Source organism: Stylophora pistillata, chromosome 13 (assembly GCF_964205215.1).
Source record: "Stylophora pistillata chromosome 13, jaStyPist1.2, whole genome shotgun sequence".
Classification (NCBI taxonomy): Eukaryota; Metazoa; Cnidaria; class Anthozoa; order Scleractinia; family Pocilloporidae; genus Stylophora; species Stylophora pistillata.
The window spans coordinates 579,629-598,429 of record NC_142531.1 but is presented as its reverse complement, the minus strand read 5'-3'; the positions used below and the strand labels follow the sequence as shown (position 1 = coordinate 598,429).

Here is an 18,801-nt window from a genome sequence, read left to right as displayed (position 1 = left end):
TGTCAAGAACAGCGTGAGTCAAACTACAAACTTTATTAACAGTGCATCAAAATCTTTCATGATATCCCAATTTATCTCTTAAGTCTCAACTGGGCATTTTATTTATTTACTTTTGTCATGCTGGCATATTGTCACGAGTTTTAGAGAACTTATCAAAAATTGTCAGTGAACGGTTTAATACAGCATAAACGCCATCGGCGACAATTGTATCAGTGCCTCTTAACTGAAATTTTATTCTGTTAAATAGTTTATTGAAACTCGATGTCTTTTCCAAATGGAGTTCAGGTGTCGGAGTTGTCACTCAAAGACTGTGACTCGACAATTGTTTCACTCTGCACCTTTACAACCTTTAATTTACCACCCGCAGTTTCACTTCTTGCCTTGGAAAGGCGAGATTTTTTTTAAATATTATACTACTACTACCATTATTATTATTATTGGTATAATTAGTATTATTTCAAAAGTAATTCCTGAGAATATTACAACATCTGCCGAAAAAAAAATCGCCCGGAAGCTGTTGAAAGCCGCTTTTTAAGTCGAAAATGAATCAGTGTACAGGTGGGAGACAGAACTATTAATATTTCATGATTTAGTTGAAGTCTGTCCGGATATTTTGGCCGCGAGAGAGAGAGAGAACACAGGGTTGTTCATGAGAGTGACAGCATGTTTTATGAGAGAATTTAAGAAAACCAAATTGCCAACACGTGAATTCTAAACAAAAAAACACCAACTGCCTCAGAGTACAAAAAGATCACGTTATTTAAGTAAGAATCCACTTTTCCGACTTCTTGTTCCACGACTTCCCTTTGTTCTTTCAAGTTTAATTTCGTTTTTCCTGTCTGTGCTGAAATTTTACTTTTACCAAACGTGTTTTCTTATTTTCCTTTTTTTCTCAACAATATTTACTGACCGACCGGTGAAGATATCTGACCTTGAAGATACATTGTTTATTGCATAAACAAATTATCGGAACTCTCTAATTTTTCTCAACGGGGGTCCAAAAAAAATTAAAGAACTAAAACAAAACATATCCTTTCCGTAGTAGAATCATTTAAAATCAGATCATTCTTCGCCTACTCTATATAATCAGTGTTAGAAAACTGCTCAGTTTCGGTAAAGTTGGCTTGGTGGACATCTAGTTATTACACAATTTAATTTTGAGGAATTTAATATTTCGAGTAACTGATAGTATCTTCAGAAATTTATGGCAGCAAACAACGCAACAACAAAAATCTCCTCAAGAAAATATAACAGCATATTATCCTTTTAATACATTTCACCTGTGTGTGTATATATATATGTAAGCAAACAGCCCTAAAAAACAAAACTAAATGAAAGGACTATTTGTGAGCATATCAAGTGCTTTGGACATAATTGTGTCTCTGTCGGGTTGGCATTTCGTGCACAGTGTTCGAAATGGTTCAACCATGAAACCAACTCAAGTGCTAAAAATACCTTCATAAAACACTGCTTAATCAAGCTGACGCCATAACAAGTGTTATTAAGATTCTCTAAGTTGTCGGCATCTTTTGTGAATTTCTAATACCGTCGTTATATGCTTGCAACATGTCTTTTTCGAGTTCCTTAATAGTTTGTATACTGACAGGGGCGGAACGTTTTCTTACATTGCTGTTTGACCACATTTACCAAACAAAAAGGAAGTTCTGCTTTGTCTAGTTTTGAAAGCGACCATTTTTCAAAGTCACATTTTTTACCGTATGTGTGGTCGCCAAGTGCTGTGTGGCACAGCCGGCAGACAAAAACTCGAGTTTAGCCTTTCAAATAATCACTATGTTTTTTCAGCCCTCCCATTATTCATTTTCATATTTCAAAGCCTAAGTGCTACCTAGTAACGTGTTAAAAGTAACATGGAGACACTTTTTCCTCTCGCCTTTATTGTTCTAAGACTGATGCAAATTACCGTTACTTGCTTTTACGTGCAAAGTATGTGTTATTCATTGGTAACTCTGCAACAAGTTTAGACTGAATGTGTTAATTTTTCACCACACTATAGGTTATTTATGATAAGTGCTAAGTACTACGAGTTGGTTCAAATTAAACCACTTTGGACGAGATTTTAACGCCACGTTCTTTAGATTGTATAGTGTGTTATTTTAAGCCAGTTTGCCTTGCAGCTATAATACGGTACTTGTTTGGTTAAAATGCTGCCCATTAGATGCTTCAGTGATCAACATGTGTAAATTCAGCTGAAGGGAAGAGCTTTTTGAGCCTCGTTTTACATATGCCATTGTCTTCCGTTAGTCTGCGTTTTGGCATCACTCAATGACACATTTCCAAACGAATGATTTTTGAGAAAGTTCCAATAATACCTCGATAAAATAATTTTTCCACTTGCCTTGAGCATTACTTTCCATTTTATTTCAATTTTTTATCAGATACGTTTCAATTTTTTATCTCAGTGTTAATACAGTCAGTGTTCATTTTGACTAGTTTCTATCAGTGCAAGTGAGATTGATCTAATACCAATCATGACAGTCTTGAGTCAGTCATGTCCCTCAAACAATTCTCTGAAAAGATTAATAGCGAGCAGCACGGCCTGAGGGAGAAGGAGGGAACGTTCCACAAATCACTACTGGTTGTTTGGAACCTTTTAGAAAAAAATCCTGAATCTTTTTACAGAATAAAACTCTATGATTTTGGAACTGCGTTATTCCTTTCAAACGCATGAATTTTCATTTCCTCCAAAAAATAAGGAAAATAATAAAAAAATTAATAACCTAATACACTGTACCCCTTCTAATTAAATGTTTAATCCATAAATTTTTTGCTATACATCCGAGTTTATCCATTTGTGTCAAACCAACAACTGGATAATTCGTTGTTGATGAGTGTTTGTCGTTTGTTTTGATCAGTACCGGTTCCGAGGGCTTTATTCTTAAAGCTCAGACTCATGCTTACAAATGATCGTTATTTTATAAACTTTAATAAAAACACAGTGCAATATATGAAAGCTTGTGGATATTAAAGTAGGGCTTTGTTCTCACCGCCGGAAAATATTTTCCAGATTTAAAAGCCACCAGTACATCGAAGAGGCGTAACCAACCTTTGTTCCCCGAACATTTTAAATCGTTAGAAATATTGTAATAAACCTGGCGTTAAAAAATAACAGCTAAAAATTTCAGCTGATTTTTTTAACTTTCCCTCCGGCCATATTTCACTTGATTTAAATCTGTGCTCTTAAGAAAACATGGTACGACTGTTTTCGTTGTCGATCACTTTTCGTTTGGTTCCAGTATTTTCTCGTGTACCCAGCTGAAATCACATAAAAAAGCTTTATAAGTTAAAACTTAGCATTCATTGGGCGTTTGTGGTACCAAACAAAAACCTTCAAGGTGTTTTTCTAAAAAGAAAAACATTTCAACTTAAAAACGTGAATCGTACTAAAGAACGTGAAAAAAAGGAAGCCTGTAAAAAGTCAGTAGTCAAAATAACAAGTGTCGAAGAACGTGACTTGCCATAATACATAGTTTCTTACAAAATAAACAAATAAAGATGGGTGAAAACGGAAGTGTACTTCGAAAATATGTAAAAACAAAAAGGGACACAGTGGAAAAAAAACGTGAATTCCAATTTAAGCGAACAAAACAAATAAGAAGTGGAAGAACTGCTCCAAAACATTCTACAGCATCACGTTAAAATGGCGTGTTTACGATACACGTACGATGAAACGTTAGTGACACTGGAACGCATAAATATACGAATTTTAGTAAAAGCGGGAATAGATTTGTTTTGCAATAAAGAGAGAAAAATTTGACATTTATGCTGCACAAATACGGTGGCCCAGAAGGTTCAACGCAAACAAAAAATATACTCAGCAAATAAAAAATATACTGCAGCAAATAAAAATATACTGCAGCAAATAAAAATATACTGCAGCAAATAAAAATATACTGCAGCAAATAAAAATATACTGCAGCAAATAAAAATATACTGCAGCAAATAAAAAAATCAGAACGCAAAGAAAAAAGTACCGCAGAAAATAAAAAAAAATGCAACGCAAACAAAAAATACTGCAGCAAATAAAACATGCAACGCAAACAAAAAAAAAAGAAAACGCAAACAAAAAAAATTGGAACATAACGCCAAGGAAGACTGGGTAATAGTTCTTAGTTTCCCGCCAAAACAACATGAACTGGAACTCGCTTTTGGCTATGGACGAAAGCGATCTGCGTAGGATTATAGAAGATTACTTTCATCAAGGGTATGAAAATAGAGTTATTATCGATTTTTTAAAGGAGCAGCATGGTACTGTCATAAGTTCGCTACAAAACATGGTTTCGGAAAGGTGAACAAGCAAAGGATAGAACGAGTGTTGGCGGGAAACTAAGAACTATTACCCAGTCTTCCTTGGCGTTGCGTTCCAATTTTTTTTGTTTGCGTTTTCTTTTTTTTTTTTGTTTGCGTTGCATATTTTATTTGCTGCAGTATTTTTGTTTGCGTTGCATTTTTTATTTGCTGCGGTACTTTTTTTCTTTGCGTTTTGATTTTTTTATTTCTTGCAGTATATTTTTTAGTTGCTGCAGTATATTTTTTATTTGCTGCAGTATATTTTTTATTCGCTGCAGTATATTTTTTGTTTGCGTTGAGCCTTCTGGGCCACCGTACACAAATGGGTGGAAAGATTAGAATTCCACATGATGTAGAAACGGGCTTACCTAACGGTTTGAAAGCTAAATTGGGAATCTGGAAGTCCTGGATTCTTGTAATCAAAGGAGGGGTGCTAAATACATGCATTCGTTTTTTTTTTTTTTTCAACTAGATCTTATAATAGCACAAGGCTTTCCATCAATACTTTTTGGGTGATAATCCGTGTCACTCATGTTCCAACTCACACAACGATGCACGGTGGCAACAATTTCCAGAGCCTGTTCAAACTTATTTTGAGCGATAAACCGCTGCAAACTTTCCTTGTAAAAGCACTTAGCAAAAACCACTTAAACACTTATCTGGAATAGAATTTGACTTAAACTATTCAAAAATAACCGATCCTGTTAAGTTTCTTTGTCAAGTCTTTTAACCCAGCAAATTCTTTCTTTACTAGTTTTTTTTTTTTCTTGGCAAACATATTCGTTCATAACCTTACATAAACTCGTCGTAATTTTCCAATTACGCTACAGGTGAATGCTTCTCAAGAAAAACTTAATGTATAAATCTCTTCCAATCACGATTTTCGTCCTCATTTTGTATAGGTCACAGCAACAAAGCAAAGCAGATTGAGCGTGATTCCCGCGAGGAGGCAGATTCCGACAGTCCTGTCCATCCTTCCGATGTGTTCTGCTGTGTTCCAGGCCGATTGTCCCTTCTAAGTTCAACCTCAAAATACAAGGTCACTGTAGGAGAGATACGTCGGAGACTTTCTCATCCCGAGTGTTTGAATGCTTCGCTGTTGGGTGGAGTGCTTAGGAGGTAAATTCAAGGTCTAATTTCTCTTTAGCGGGTCAATACATTTACGAGGAAACAGGAAGTCGGAGTAACCAAAGAATCAACGTAGAATATTACTGGCTACTGAAACCAGTTAATAATAGTAATAATAATCGAATATTTATCCAGGATAGCCCTTCAGTACCAAGTACTACTATCAACGGGGTCCTGCTGTTAACAAATATTTAACATAATTATAACATAAATAAGAATAAACAAAAATATTTAAAGAAGACATCCACTAGATTAAAACCGTTAACGGAAATCTTTAAACAAAGGTTAGTTACTTGGGTAGTTGAACACCAACAGAGCAATAATAAAACAAAAGGGAAAGCGCGCAGCAAAGTACGGAAAACAATAGCACGAATGATAACCAAATTTGTTTTTCGTTAGGCCAAACTGTTCAAGATACAGAGGTTACGATTAAAATTTACTTAAGGCAGACAGGTACTCATATCTTTATCGATGTTTTCAGTAAAGTTAAAAGTAACTCCAACATGGTTTGCTTTCAAATTAGGGCGAAGTCTAAGAATGGTGGTAAAAGTTTGCGTGACAAATTAGAAAAGATCGGTCTGTCACTTCCGGCGGGAAGAAGAAAAGCAGCTCAAGTCACGCTACTTACGTCACTTGTAGAAGGTAACTTTGGAAAATCATGACTTCATAATAATAATTTAAGTTGAACATTCTGAACTTAGGTTTTGATCGTTTGACTGTTGAAAGAAATCCGGATTTGCTTTTCCTCGCTCTTTCATTGGTTCAGAAAACTAGCGCCATCCTTACAACCAATCAGACGTAAAACCAATATCAAACGCTTCTGGATCATCCGCGTTTTCCCGCGCTTTTCGTAGTTTACCTGTTTTTACCATGAGTTCTCATTGGTTAATGACGATGGTATCCTTTTTATGATTGGTCATTGGTTGGCCACAGTGATGACTTTGGTTTCAGTTTTTCGACGTTCAATTGAAAAGTGTTCTACTATGCTCTGTCATTGGTCTTGAAAGTCAGATACAAAACTAAAAACAATCGCGGCTCAGTCTCCTATTTTCTTGCGCTGCAGACAGTTTTCTCGTAGCGCTATGAGCTAGCAAAGGGTCCTGTGGGTATTTTCCTGATTGCTGTTATGACCACTCCAGTTTCGGTTTAACGACAACCTAACCGAACGCGTTATCCATTGTACATTGATCCAAACTTTATCTACAAAGAGGCATTTTTTAACCCTTGGATCCTCCTTCGTCACCATAGGACGAAATAAGCTTCACTGACCGTCTGTATCTACGTACCCTCTTGTTTAATTTCTCTTTTACAAGATGTAATTTCTGTTTCCCTGTGACAGGTGAAGCGGCCCATTTAGCTGCTGATTTTGATTACGTGTGTGAATCAGAGTTTCCTGCAGCACAGCTGGCCGAACGACAGTACAGACAACATTCTGAACCATCAGAACAGCAAGCAAGAAAAAACGCAATTCTTGCAGCAAAGTACGTAACACTTCGTTAATCGAGACTTCAAAGTTCAAGTGATATTCATGAACTTCGTCCCTAGTTAGAAATGTCGTTTTACACCTCAATGTTGACTCTTCCTGGAAACTAACATATGCACAATATCAAAAGAGAATAACGTCCCATGTACCACCGTTAGAATTCTTTCTGTATAATCTCGTCTCATTGATATTATGATTTACAAGAAGGTTTTAAGGTGTGTTATACAAATGAGGGCAAATATCTGTCAAAGCAGCTTGAAGCATGTGCTTGGTGTTTCGTGTTTCGCTTTCTGTTTTTTTAATAGCGCGGAAAGCGAAACGCAAGCCAGAAAGAAGTACGAAACTGACTAGGCGCGAAACACGCAGACCGGGATAAGAACCAAAAGACAATAATTCATATAATTCGACATTAAAATGGTTCGATAAAGGAGTAGGTGCAAGTCACGTTTACAATCATTCATTCTCTAGATGATATCAAGACTTAACAGGCACGACGAAAATGTCTGATTGACGTTACTTTCTCTCTTTTGTAGACAATTGACAAAGGAACTACAAGATGTTCTTGCACAGGACCCCTATCCTAAGACCAGGTTACCCAATAGTAACCTGCCGGACTCCATTTTACGTAGCCTTAACCAGTTTGGTTTAGTGACCCATGGTTTTGGTTCACCGGCGATAAATGCGGCCATGAATGCATTTCAAGCTTACCTAGGAGAACTGCTTAAATTCCACGAAGGAAACGGAGTCAGTACCGGAAGTAGAAATCAAAATATTGTCAAAAACGGCGAGCCCTGAGTCAATAGATAAATGTTATTCACTGTATATTTAGAAGAAAAAAAAATAGAGTTTGTATCCATCTCTTAGTTTAGATAGTATTACTACAGATGGGCTTATTAAGCTTCCGTCCCCGGACCATAAACGTGTATAGAATATATTATAATCACAGAACAGAGCCAAGAATTACGCTACTTTCTTGACAGTGATATCTGACAAAATGACAAGGAGGGGGGGAGATTGTACACATGATTATGAGTTGGTATCACAATATCATTGCTGTTGTGTATGAAATATATTTAAGCCTCAGCAAAGACTGAAATACAGACGCTAAATATTATGGTTTATTGTGGCTGTTAGTCGCTGTTAATTTCATGTTGCAACCAGCGCGATGTGGACTAGGCCATTCTTCAAACTTAAGAGAAAAAAAACTTGACAGGAAAGAGCATAATCAACGCAAAACTTCTAAAAACTTTCAAGCTATTGCAACTAAAAATTGTCAGAGAAGGGACAATCTGAAAAAAGTTTGTACGACTGGAAGTTTGACAGATGTCACCAGTCTTACAGAGATGTTATTTCATCAACTTTGAAATTCTCCTCTGAAACAAAAAATTCAACGAAAAAAACATTGTAAGATAAATAAATAAAGGATGCCTATTTAGGTGCTGGTATAAAATTTTTGTGTATTTTAATAATTAGTGGCTTTAATTTCAAGACGTCGAGGTCTGTACTTTCAACAGTTGATTATATTAAATACACATATCGTCGAGAATTCTATGGTTTGATTTCTGAAAGGGGTGCGCGTCCATTTTCATCGCCAGAGGTAACTTTCTTGAAATTCAAAGGACTTTGTTAATCTTGAGATTGCTTGTAGGAATCAGCGAGAATAACTGTTTTATTTGCCAGGTGAGCTATAAATTTAGAGCAATCCCTAATTATCTGTAAGAAATCACTAATTACATAACATAAAAGAATATTTTAAAGAGAGTCAAAACGAAAGACTTGTTTGCTCTTAAAAAGTAAAACCAGTCCAACAGTAGAGAATGAGTGTCTGTGTGTGTGTGTGTGTGTGTGTGTGTGTGTGTGTGCAAGTGTGTGTGTGTGTGCAAGTGTGTGTGTGTGTGTGTGTGTGTGTGTGAGTTTGTGTGTGTGGAAGGCGGGGGGGGTGGGGGGGTGGATCTACTTCACTTGTTTTGCAACGCAGATGGGGAATAAAGTACTGGGTACAAGCGATGTCGAAAAATTAACTTAGAAATAATCTCCCAAGCAAGCGAGTTCTTTGGTCACTAATGACACCTGAGTAAGTTTAACAATTCTGGTTAATCTTTCCAGGTGAACAAACTGGAGTTAAGCGAAGACTGAGATCACAACTATTAGAAAGGGTTTTAAAAGTAAAGTCTATAAGTAACAGATAGAGAAGATTGATTCCCAACTGAGATTACACTGATATCAAAACAAAGGACGCTGCTGCATTGTTAAGTCTAAACGCAAATGCTAACATGCTGCTCTCAAATCAAGCAGTTACTAAATTAGCTCTAAATTTCGCCAGCCTTCGTCTTTCTTAGAAAGCCCTAGAAGAATGGATACATCACATTTTAAAGCAATTTATGGACCAGGCTGAGGGACAGGCTACTAGGGGAGCCTCTGACTGCCCTCAAAAGAATTCTTACAAAAAGTTGCGAAAAAATCGTATGACTTAGCGGACAAAGTTTGCATTGCTATGTAGATACAATAGTGCGCGCATTAACTCCACAGTTTTGGAGTGTTGCATGTAAGTGGCGATATTTAGTTTAAATAACTTTTTCATTTAAACCTTATGTTCCCAAAAATTACATATTTTTAATGGGTTTTTAGCGAGCAAACTTCTCAGGAAAACGGGAAATTTTGTAACTCAATATTCCACGAGAAGCGACGAGCGACATTGATCCCAGACCGTGCAGATCCCAATGCTCCAAGCGCGTTCCCATCTGGCGTGAAATAACACTCCACCTACTCGACCACCAACTGTCTGTGAATGTAAAAGGTGGAAAAAGAATCCCTGTGGAGTTTGAAAACTTTCTGTACGGTTGCGTATGACTCACGAGTCGTCCGTCTTGAGTCGCTTGTCCACGAAATCTTCATCAATTGTTTCACTCTGTAGTTTCCTCTTTTTACTGTTTTGATCTGTTTTCTCAGCGGAGTTAAATAGCACTATAATGCAGGTCATGTTATCGCACCCTGACCCGTCTCCTGCGGTGTCTGATGCTAAACAAGAATCGAGTAGCTGAAAGAAAGTGCAGTAAAAGGAATTAGAAGGTAAAATGCACTCCAAAGCCACACAGGTGATGCCAAGGATATTTTCAATCAACAATGAGCAGGCAACCCACCGGATACTTTTTCCGTGTCTCTTCCACGAACAACTACAAGGACGACTCCATTAGACGAGAAACTTATTAAAAGTTCTAAAACAAACGCCAACGAAATTTCTAAGAATACTTGGACTATGCCGTCCATAAAGGGCGTGTCCAAAACCATCTCGCTGATCCTACGACCCTACAAAGCTATGTCCAAAGACCGATCACACGGCTGACCAGAGTACTGTATTGATTGTACGACCCTACAAAGCTATGTCCAAAGACCGATCACACGGCTGACCAGAGTACTGTATTGATTGTACGACCCTACAAAGCTATGTCCAACGACCGATCACACGGCTGACCAGAGTACTGTATTGATTGTACGACCCTTCAAAGCTATGTCCAACGACCGATCACACGGCTGACCAGAGTACTGTATTGATTGTAACTCGGACCACAGGACTGATTGTGGAAAACTAGTTTACTAACTTAAAACAGAGCCCTCTGAACAGTTATCCATCATGCAGCCGGTAACGTATCTCCACTGAAGGATCAGCATTGAAAAATCATGACAGCGTTATGCCCCTCGAGTCTAACTGGCTGACAACATCGTGATATAACTGACCAATCATTTTTTTTTATATATGTAACCCTGACTCAATACACTGAACTACTTGGTAATAACTTTTGGTTGTCAGTCATTGCTACTAACACCAGTCCTTCTCAGAACTAGGTAGTTCCCACCTCGTTTTAAACCCTTTAGTAAATAAACACGAATGTTTACCTCTTCACAAATCTGTGTAAGGTTTGATTCACCATTCTTTCTCTGTTCTCGTAATCTGTCTGACACAAAATCTACCACTTCCTGACTTCCTTTCACATTCCTAGAGGAAAAAAAAAATGAGGCCTTAAAAGAATCATCTTAACTCAAACCTACATTTACTACAAAGGGCACAAAAGTTAAGTTGGTTTTGCCCTCCTAGTAGCCCATTTGTGGAGCTTATCATGGTTTCAAAAAATTGAAGCTGCAAGAGATGTTGCTTCTCCGTCTGGATGGAGTGCTAATCTTTTGCAGTCCCCTAGTGCCCACGTATGCTCCTGGGTGCAGAGAAGCACTTTGAGAAAAAGAGTGTTTAGTTCAGGAACACAAGACAAAGATACATCTAGAAGCTAAACTTGGAGGTCAAGTCTGCAATTGAGCCAAGTAACCCATCCATGCAGAGCTTATTCCAGTTTCTGTAAGATGAAGCCACACATAGTATCCTTGTACTCTCCCTGGATGGGATGCTGATCCATTGCACTGTTAATCCCCACAACTTTCATATGGCTTTCTGACAGTTCACCTCTATCCACTTATACTCCTGGCTGGAGAGAGGTCAGAGAGAGGTCAGTGTCCCAAAGTAGCCGGCCAGGTATCCAACCTGAACATTTCAATTTGGAGTCCAAGACATTAAGTGTTAGGCTACCTTGTCTTCTCTTGGCTTAAGACTTAAACACCAACTTATTGACCTATAGTCTGGTGTGCTTGTCACATGGACAGTAGTATTACTTACCATATTCCATCACAAGCGATTACCATAAACTCATCAGCCCTAAAAGAAAGGTGCCTCAAATCAATAAAAACTGAGAAAAATGAAGCCCGCAAAAGAAGAATAATACTAACATATTTTACATGCACCACTTACTCTGTTAACTGCGTTTGTCTGACGTCAGGCATTGCAGTAATTTGCTGCTCATGTGCGGATAATTCTGTTTGTAGTTTATAACTATGATCACCTGAAACAAATAAAAAAAGAATAGAACTTCAAAAAAAAAAACATCATGCTTTGCTCTTTTTTCTCTCTCTAAATTTGATATTAAATGCCTGAGTTTAACAATTGTTTAAAAAATTTGGCTTCCATTTCATCAAATCAGAATGTCAGTCTGACACAACTGTGTACACTACAGTTCAGGGTTCTAATTCGTCCATTGGTTTATGTCTGTTGACATACACCTTAAGAGCAATTATTGACAATCTCCTTACAGCCAAAGGTGACCAAGTATCTCTTAACCAAGAACTTTGTAACTAGCTGAAAAAGACCAAGTGTCTCTAAACCAAGTACTTTGTGATTAGTGGAAGAAGACCAAATGTCTCTAAACCAAGTACTTTGTAATTAGCTGAAGAGGACCAAGTGTCTCTAAACCAAATACTTTGTAATTAGCCAAAGAAGACCAAGTGTTTCTAAACCAAATACCTAGTAATTACAATCGCCAATCAAAACAAAAGCAAACAAGACAAGGAGCCGATGGGAACTCAAAGTAAACATAAACCAGTAGCCACTAGCAAGGGAAATGCTGGTGATCAAGTGGCCACTAGGTTCAGTTTCACACCCCCAGGGTATTGCATGAATTTTCCTGACCAACCATAAAGCTCAGCAAAATGATTTCGACCCCTCTAATTTCAGAAATACTCAGGATCTTCTCTCAACAAACCTAATGCTCTGGACAGATTTAACCCTCCATTGACTCTTCCTTCACAAGTAACTTTTCCCCCTGCTTTGTGGATTCTATTAAGTTCATGTTCATCCTCAGGTTTGTGGTCCATGGACATTTCCAAAGCGATACTGTTTCTACACAAAACACAACGTGAATCACCGACGTTGGCAACAGTTAACTGATTTTCATGTAAAAAAGCTACAATTGCTGTGGTGCCACTATCATATCCAACCTGCAAAAAAAATGGCAAATATGTCAAGATAAATTTTGTAATTTAACAACCAACAGTTTGTCAAATATACTGGTTTAAGTTACTAAGGAGCTGTGTCAAAAAGAGTTCTTAAAGCACAAAAGAAGTTGCTTTTGGTGAAAGGGTCAAGTTGTACCTGCCTCCCCTCAAGGAGAAAGGGGGAGGGCAGGCAGGGTTAAGGGGGATAGAGATTCCTCCTGATTCTTGGTGGGAATTTTTAAAAATTCAACATCTGGTTTAAGTCAGCTTTAGCCCCTGGAGAAAATGATAAAAGCAATCTATATTCACCTCATCTGAGCCTGAAGGAACTTCATTGCCTTCATCAGCATCGTCATCATCATCATCATCATCATCATCATCATCATCATCATCATCATCATCATCATCATCATCCTCGTCCTCATCATCATCGTCATCACTGTCATCATAATCATTGTCTTCAATCCCAGGTGATGCACCAACAAATTCCTTTTCATTGTCACTATTCCCATGAACATTTGCACACCTGCTTTCTGCTTCTTCTTGTTCAGGTTGTTCATCATTCTTATTCTCAAGAGCCAATTCCCCTTTTTCCCTCTCCTTCTTATCATTGTTAGCAACATCTCCAGGAGAATTTTTGCTGGACATAGAGCCCTCTTCTCCATTCTGTGAGCCATTTTCTTTAACCTTCCCTTCTCCTTTCTCTGAAGGAATAATTAAACAAGAAAGCTGTACTCTTTCCCTCTTGAAAACAAGAAATGACTATGAAAATAAAATTAGTAATTCCCCTTGATAAAGTTGACAGACTGTGACTGACTGACTGAGAGACACTGATAGACTGACTGACTGACTGAGACACTGACTGACTGACTGAGACACTGACTGACTGACCGACTGAGAGACACTGACTGACTGACTGACTGAGAGACACTGACTGACTGACTGACTGAGAGACACTGACTGACTGACCGACTGAGAGACACTGACTGACTGACTGAGAGACACTGACTGACTAACTGAGAGACACTGACTGACTGCCTGAGAGACACTGACTGACTGAGAGACACTGACTGACTGACTGACTGACTGAGAGACACTGATAGACTGACTGACTGACTGAGAGACACTAACTGACTGGCTGAGAGACACTGACTGAGTGACTGACTGAGAGACACTGACTGACTGGCTGACTGAGAGACACTGACTGACTGACCGACTGAGAGACACTGACTGACTGACTGACTGAGAGACACTGACTGACTGACTGACTGAGAGACACTGACTGACTAACTGAGAGACACTGACTGACTGCCTGAGAGACACTGACTGACTGAGAGACACTGACTGACTGACTGACTGACTGAGAGACACTGATAGACTGACTGACTGACTGAGAGACACTAACTGACTGGCTGAGAGACACTGACTGAGTGACTGACTGAGAGACACTGACTGACTGACTGACTGAGAGACACTGACTGACTGACCGACTGAGAGACACTGACTGACTGACTGACTGAGAGACACTGACTGACTGACTGACTGAGAGACACTGACTGACTAACTGAGAGACACTGACTGACTGCCTGAGAGACACTGACTGACTGAGAGACACTGACTGACTGACTGACTGACTGAGAGACACTGATAGACTGACTGACTGACTGAGACACTGATAGACTGACTGACTGACTGAGACACTGATAGACTGACTGACTGAGAGACACTGATAGACTGACTGACTGAGAGACACTGATAGACTGACTGACTGACTGAGAGACACTGATAAACTGACTGACTGAGACACTGATAGACTGACTGACTGAGAGACACTGATAGACTGACTGACTGACTGAGAGACACTGATAAACTGACTGACTGAGACACTGATAGACTGACTGACTGACTGAGACACTGATAGACTGACTGACTGACTGAGACACTGATAGACTGACTGACTGACTGAGAGACACTGATAGACTGACTGACTGACTGAGACACTGATAGACTGACTGACTGACTGAGACACTGATAGACTGACTGACTGAGAGACACTGATAGACTGACTGACTGACTGAGAGACACTGATAGACTGACTGACTGACTGAGAGACACTGACTGACTGACTGAGACACTGATAGACTGACTGACTGACTGAGAGACACTGATAGACTGACTGACTGACTGAGACACTGATAGACTGACTGACTGACTGAGACACTGATAGACTGACTGACTGAGAGACACTGATAGACTGACTGACTGACTGAGAGACACTGATAGACTGACTGACTGACTGAGAGACACTGACTGACTGACTGAGACACTGATAGACTGACTGACTGACTGAGAGACACTGATAAACTGACTGACTGAGACACTGATAGACTGACTGACTGACTGAGACACTGATAGACTGACTGACTGACTGAGAGACACTGATAGACTGACTGACTGACTGAGACACTGATAGACTGACTGACTGACTGAGACACTGATAGACTGACTGACTGACTGAGAGACACTGACTGACTGACTGAGACACTGATAGACTGACTGACTGACTGAGAGACACTGATAGACTGACTGACTGACTGAGAGACACTGATAGACTGACTGACTGACTGAGACACTGATAGACTGACTGACTGACTGAGACACTGATAGACTGACTGACTGAGAGACACTGATAGACTGACTGACTGACTGAGAGACACTGATAGACTGACTGACTGACTGAGAGACACTGACTGACTGACTGAGACACTGATAGACTGACTGACTGACTGAGAGACACTGATAAACTGACTGACTGAGACACTGATAGACTGACTGACTGACTGAGACACTGATAGACTGACTGACTGACTGAGAGACACTGATAGACTGACTGACTGACTGAGACACTGATAGACTGACTGACTGACTGAGACACTGATAGACTGACTGGCTGAGCAACTGAATGACTGACTGACTTAATGAATGACTGACCCACTGAATGACTGACTGACTGAGGGACACTGACTGACTGACCAACTGAATGACTGACTGACCAGCTGAATGACTGACTGACCCACTGAATGACTGACTGACCCACTTAATGACTGACTGACCCACTGAATGGCTGTCTGACTGACTGACCAACTGAGTGACTGACTGACTGACCAACTGAATGACTGACTGACCCACTGAATGACTGTCTGACTGACTGACTGACCGACCAATTGAATGACTGACTGACTGATTGACCAACGGAATGACTGACTGACTGACTGACTGAGAGACACTGATAGACTGACTGACTGGCTAACTGAGAGACACTGATAGACTGACTGACTGACTGACTGACTAACTAACTGACTGAATGACTGACCAACTGAATGACTGACTGACCAACTGAAAGACTGACCAACTGAAAGACTGACCAACTGAATGACTGACTGACTGACCCACTGAATGAATGACTGACTGACCAACTGAATGACCAACTGAATGACTGACTGACTGACTGACCAACTGACTGACTGACTGACCAACTGAATGACTCACTGGGAGTAGCAATACTTTGAGTTGGTTCATGCTATAGAAACTGGGATAACCTCAGGCAGTGCAGGCCACTTAGCAGAGTCCTGACCCTTTTCATAAGTTTGCAGTAGAGAGCAGCCAAGGCCAATCTCTGCGAATTTCAGGTCAAAGGTAGCAGCTTGTCAAAGCTTGAAAGACTACATCTACACTAATAAACTTTGTCACATGAAATGCTATTTACCATTTCCACTGTTTGCATCAGTCTGATTAGCATGTTCTTCATTTGCATCTTTTTCACTAATTTCTGTCCAGTATTCAACATCTTCAGCATCTTCATTAGCATCTACTGCTTTCTTCATCTGTTATGTTGGTAAAAGAAAAAAAAAACATTACTACACAGACTATGCAATGACATTATTGATAAGCTACATTCAACTAAATATGCCACATTTACACAAAATACATGCTTTACAAAGGTTTTTTTCGCAAGCACAGGAAGCTAACAAGTTATCTCAGAAGCACCAGTAAGAACAATAAGTACCGACCACTTGAAGAAGAGAACACATTTACCGGTACAATCATTATTTGTCCACAAAATGATGTAGTCATTTTTACCAACCTCTTTCATTTTGAGCAGCAGTTCACGTAATGGCATTGTTGCCTCTTGTTCTAACATTCCAAGGTCTTCTTCCTCATCATGGTCTTTATCAAGCCCTGCTAGTTCTTTCAGTTCTGCAAGACCCTGAAAATGAACAAAACCCACATTAAAACAACCTCCAAACATGAGCCAGGTTAGGAAAATTTTGGAAGGTATGTTAACTAAGTATACAAATTTCAGCTGAAGCTGACATCCTTTCAAATAATCATGGCATTTTTGCAAATATTGACATTTCTATCTAAATTATTTGTGGGAAGAGTAACTTTAGAGGCATAGATCTTATTTATTGTATTTTTTACCAACCTCCTCACTGATGATTTTTTGATCCATTTCCAAAAATGAATCAATCATTGACTGTTTAATCTCCCCTTTCTTGTATGTCACTGTTTTCTTTAACACTTCTGGGAAGTACTTTGCTACATACTGTGCTACCTCTGACCCTAACCGAGAAACACAATGGAAGTTCAGCGGTATGTATAACCTATGAATAAAACGATCCGTACAAAATGTTTTTATCATTATATTACAAAATCCAAATAAGTTTTCATATACCCATGAGAAAAGTGCTTCTTCAAATCAAGTAACCAGTAACCTACTCATAATCCATTGAAATAACAATAACCCTCATCTCCATTTAAACTAAAACTGAGATCAAAGTCTAGTTAGTCAGTTATACTCCAGTCACAATTTGAGAGGTTTGAGGTTTCTCTTGTGATGAAATAACTAACACAATTATTATTTCGTTCCGTGAGGTTTTCTTTTCTTTTCTTTATTTTGTCTCCCTCCCACCTCACCCCCCTCCCCCCCTTGTTATCAACTCTCCTTGCCCTACAGATAACCTTCTGAAATTCCCAAAGTCACACTACAGATTTTAGGATGTATTTTACCTCCATGGCCATCATAAACAGCGAACAGTGTAGAGTTTTCATCAAAATCAAGCATACATGTATGAGCATCCTGTACAACAAAAACAATTCCACATCAAAACTAACATTTATGGTTACAGATTATGCTGAGTTCAGAATTCCTCTTACCGTTCTGTTTCATATCGCATACAATCAGTGAAACCACATTTTTGCTACATTGTTTCGATGTTCAAATTACATTACTTGGTTATTGCACCAAAATAATCGCCACTCCAGCTATTTAAATAACAATTAAATTGACTAAGAACCAGTGCAGCAAGGGTGCAAAGGATTTTATTGCACGAAATATTTTTTTTTGGAATGTTGGTTCTCCCTGAAATTAACATCAATCTTCGCTCGATCTGTTATATGGAACAGAGCGGTTCGTTTCCACTTCACGTTAGTTTAGCGGTCCAAGTCGAATAAAAAAGAGCTGCAAAGAAGTAGCTTCCTTTAGCTTGACAAATTTAAAATTTGTTTTTCAAAAAAACGAAACCATCGCATTTCTGTCTCTTGGGACTCAAATGGTTACAAATTATATTTTATTTGCCGATTTTCATAGGGGCTGGTTGTAACCTTCATACATGTCATTGGCCTTAGTTGAAGAAGGCTACTGTGACTAGAACAATGTGCCAGTACGGGTACATGATCAACTTTAAACATTCCTCACTTAACCCACGCTTATTTAACTCATGCATATGTTTTTCCGTCGATGGTCAGCTCATTCAGCTGTACTGTACCTCCATAGTTACACGCCATCCTTGCATACAGGACACTCCATAACTAACATCTCCATTTTCACTGCCTTCAGAAATCTTCTCTGTTTTTGGCTTAGCCAGATAAGCACCCATGCTTTCTTGAAAATTTAGTGAATAAAGAATGGGTCTGCGACCACGAGGCAAAATTGTGCTTTGGTGTAGATTAAAATTTTTGACCTCGAAGTGTGCGGCACAAAACTCGCGGGCAAAGATGCTCGGGAA

The 18,801-nt window shown here is 39.0% G+C and overlaps 2 protein-coding genes across 5 annotated transcripts in view; one reads left to right on the top strand and one right to left on the bottom strand.

Annotated features, from left to right (window-relative positions):
• Positions 1-8,465, top strand: part of LOC111339642 (uncharacterized) — an 18,294-nt gene extending 9,829 nt beyond the window's left edge. For all 3 annotated transcript variants that reach the window (XM_022946345.2, XM_022946344.2, XM_088742982.1), the window contains exons 4-7: positions 5,211-5,427; positions 5,960-6,078; positions 6,776-6,917; positions 7,453-8,465. In XM_022946345.2, coding sequence (XP_022802080.2) covers positions 5,211-5,427; positions 5,960-6,078; positions 6,776-6,917; positions 7,453-7,714 — 740 coding nt within the window. In that variant the 3' untranslated portion in view covers positions 7,715-8,465. The remainder of the gene's footprint in view (positions 1-5,210; positions 5,428-5,959; positions 6,079-6,775; positions 6,918-7,452) is intronic.
• LOC111339639 (protein phosphatase 1G) lies at positions 8,020-18,801 on the bottom strand. 2 transcript variants are annotated; one of them, XM_088742979.1, is made up of 12 exons: positions 18,562-18,801; positions 17,804-17,873; positions 17,220-17,356; positions 16,878-17,000; positions 16,500-16,617; positions 13,043-13,437; positions 12,502-12,736; positions 11,715-11,805; positions 11,583-11,621; positions 11,373-11,394; positions 10,814-10,913; positions 9,819-9,956 (listed from the first exon to the last, which is right to left on the bottom strand). In XM_088742979.1, exons 1-11 carry the CDS (start codon positions 18,670-18,672, stop codon positions 10,842-10,844), a joined length of 1,413 nt encoding a protein of 470 aa, XP_088599105.1. In that variant the 5' UTR covers positions 18,673-18,801; the 3' UTR covers positions 9,819-9,956; positions 10,814-10,841. The 2 variants fall into 2 exon arrangements, with proteins under 2 accessions (XP_022802076.2, XP_088599105.1); XM_022946341.2 differs by lacking the exon at positions 11,373-11,394 and having other exon boundaries at positions 8,020-9,956; positions 18,562-18,799.

Coding starts and splice junctions, on each gene's coding strand:
- LOC111339639 (XM_022946341.2), bottom strand. CDS start 18,672: ATGGGTGCTTATCTGGCTAAGCCAAAAACAGAGAAGATTTCTGAAGGC. Junction 16,618..16,877: donor TGCTGCTCAAAATGAAAGAG/GTTGGTAAAAAT, acceptor CCAACATAACAG/ATGAAGAAAGCAGTAGATGC. Junction 10,914..11,582: donor ATCGCTTGTGATGGAATATG/GTAAGTAATACT, acceptor TTTTTCCTCTAG/GAATGTGAAAGGAAGTCAGG.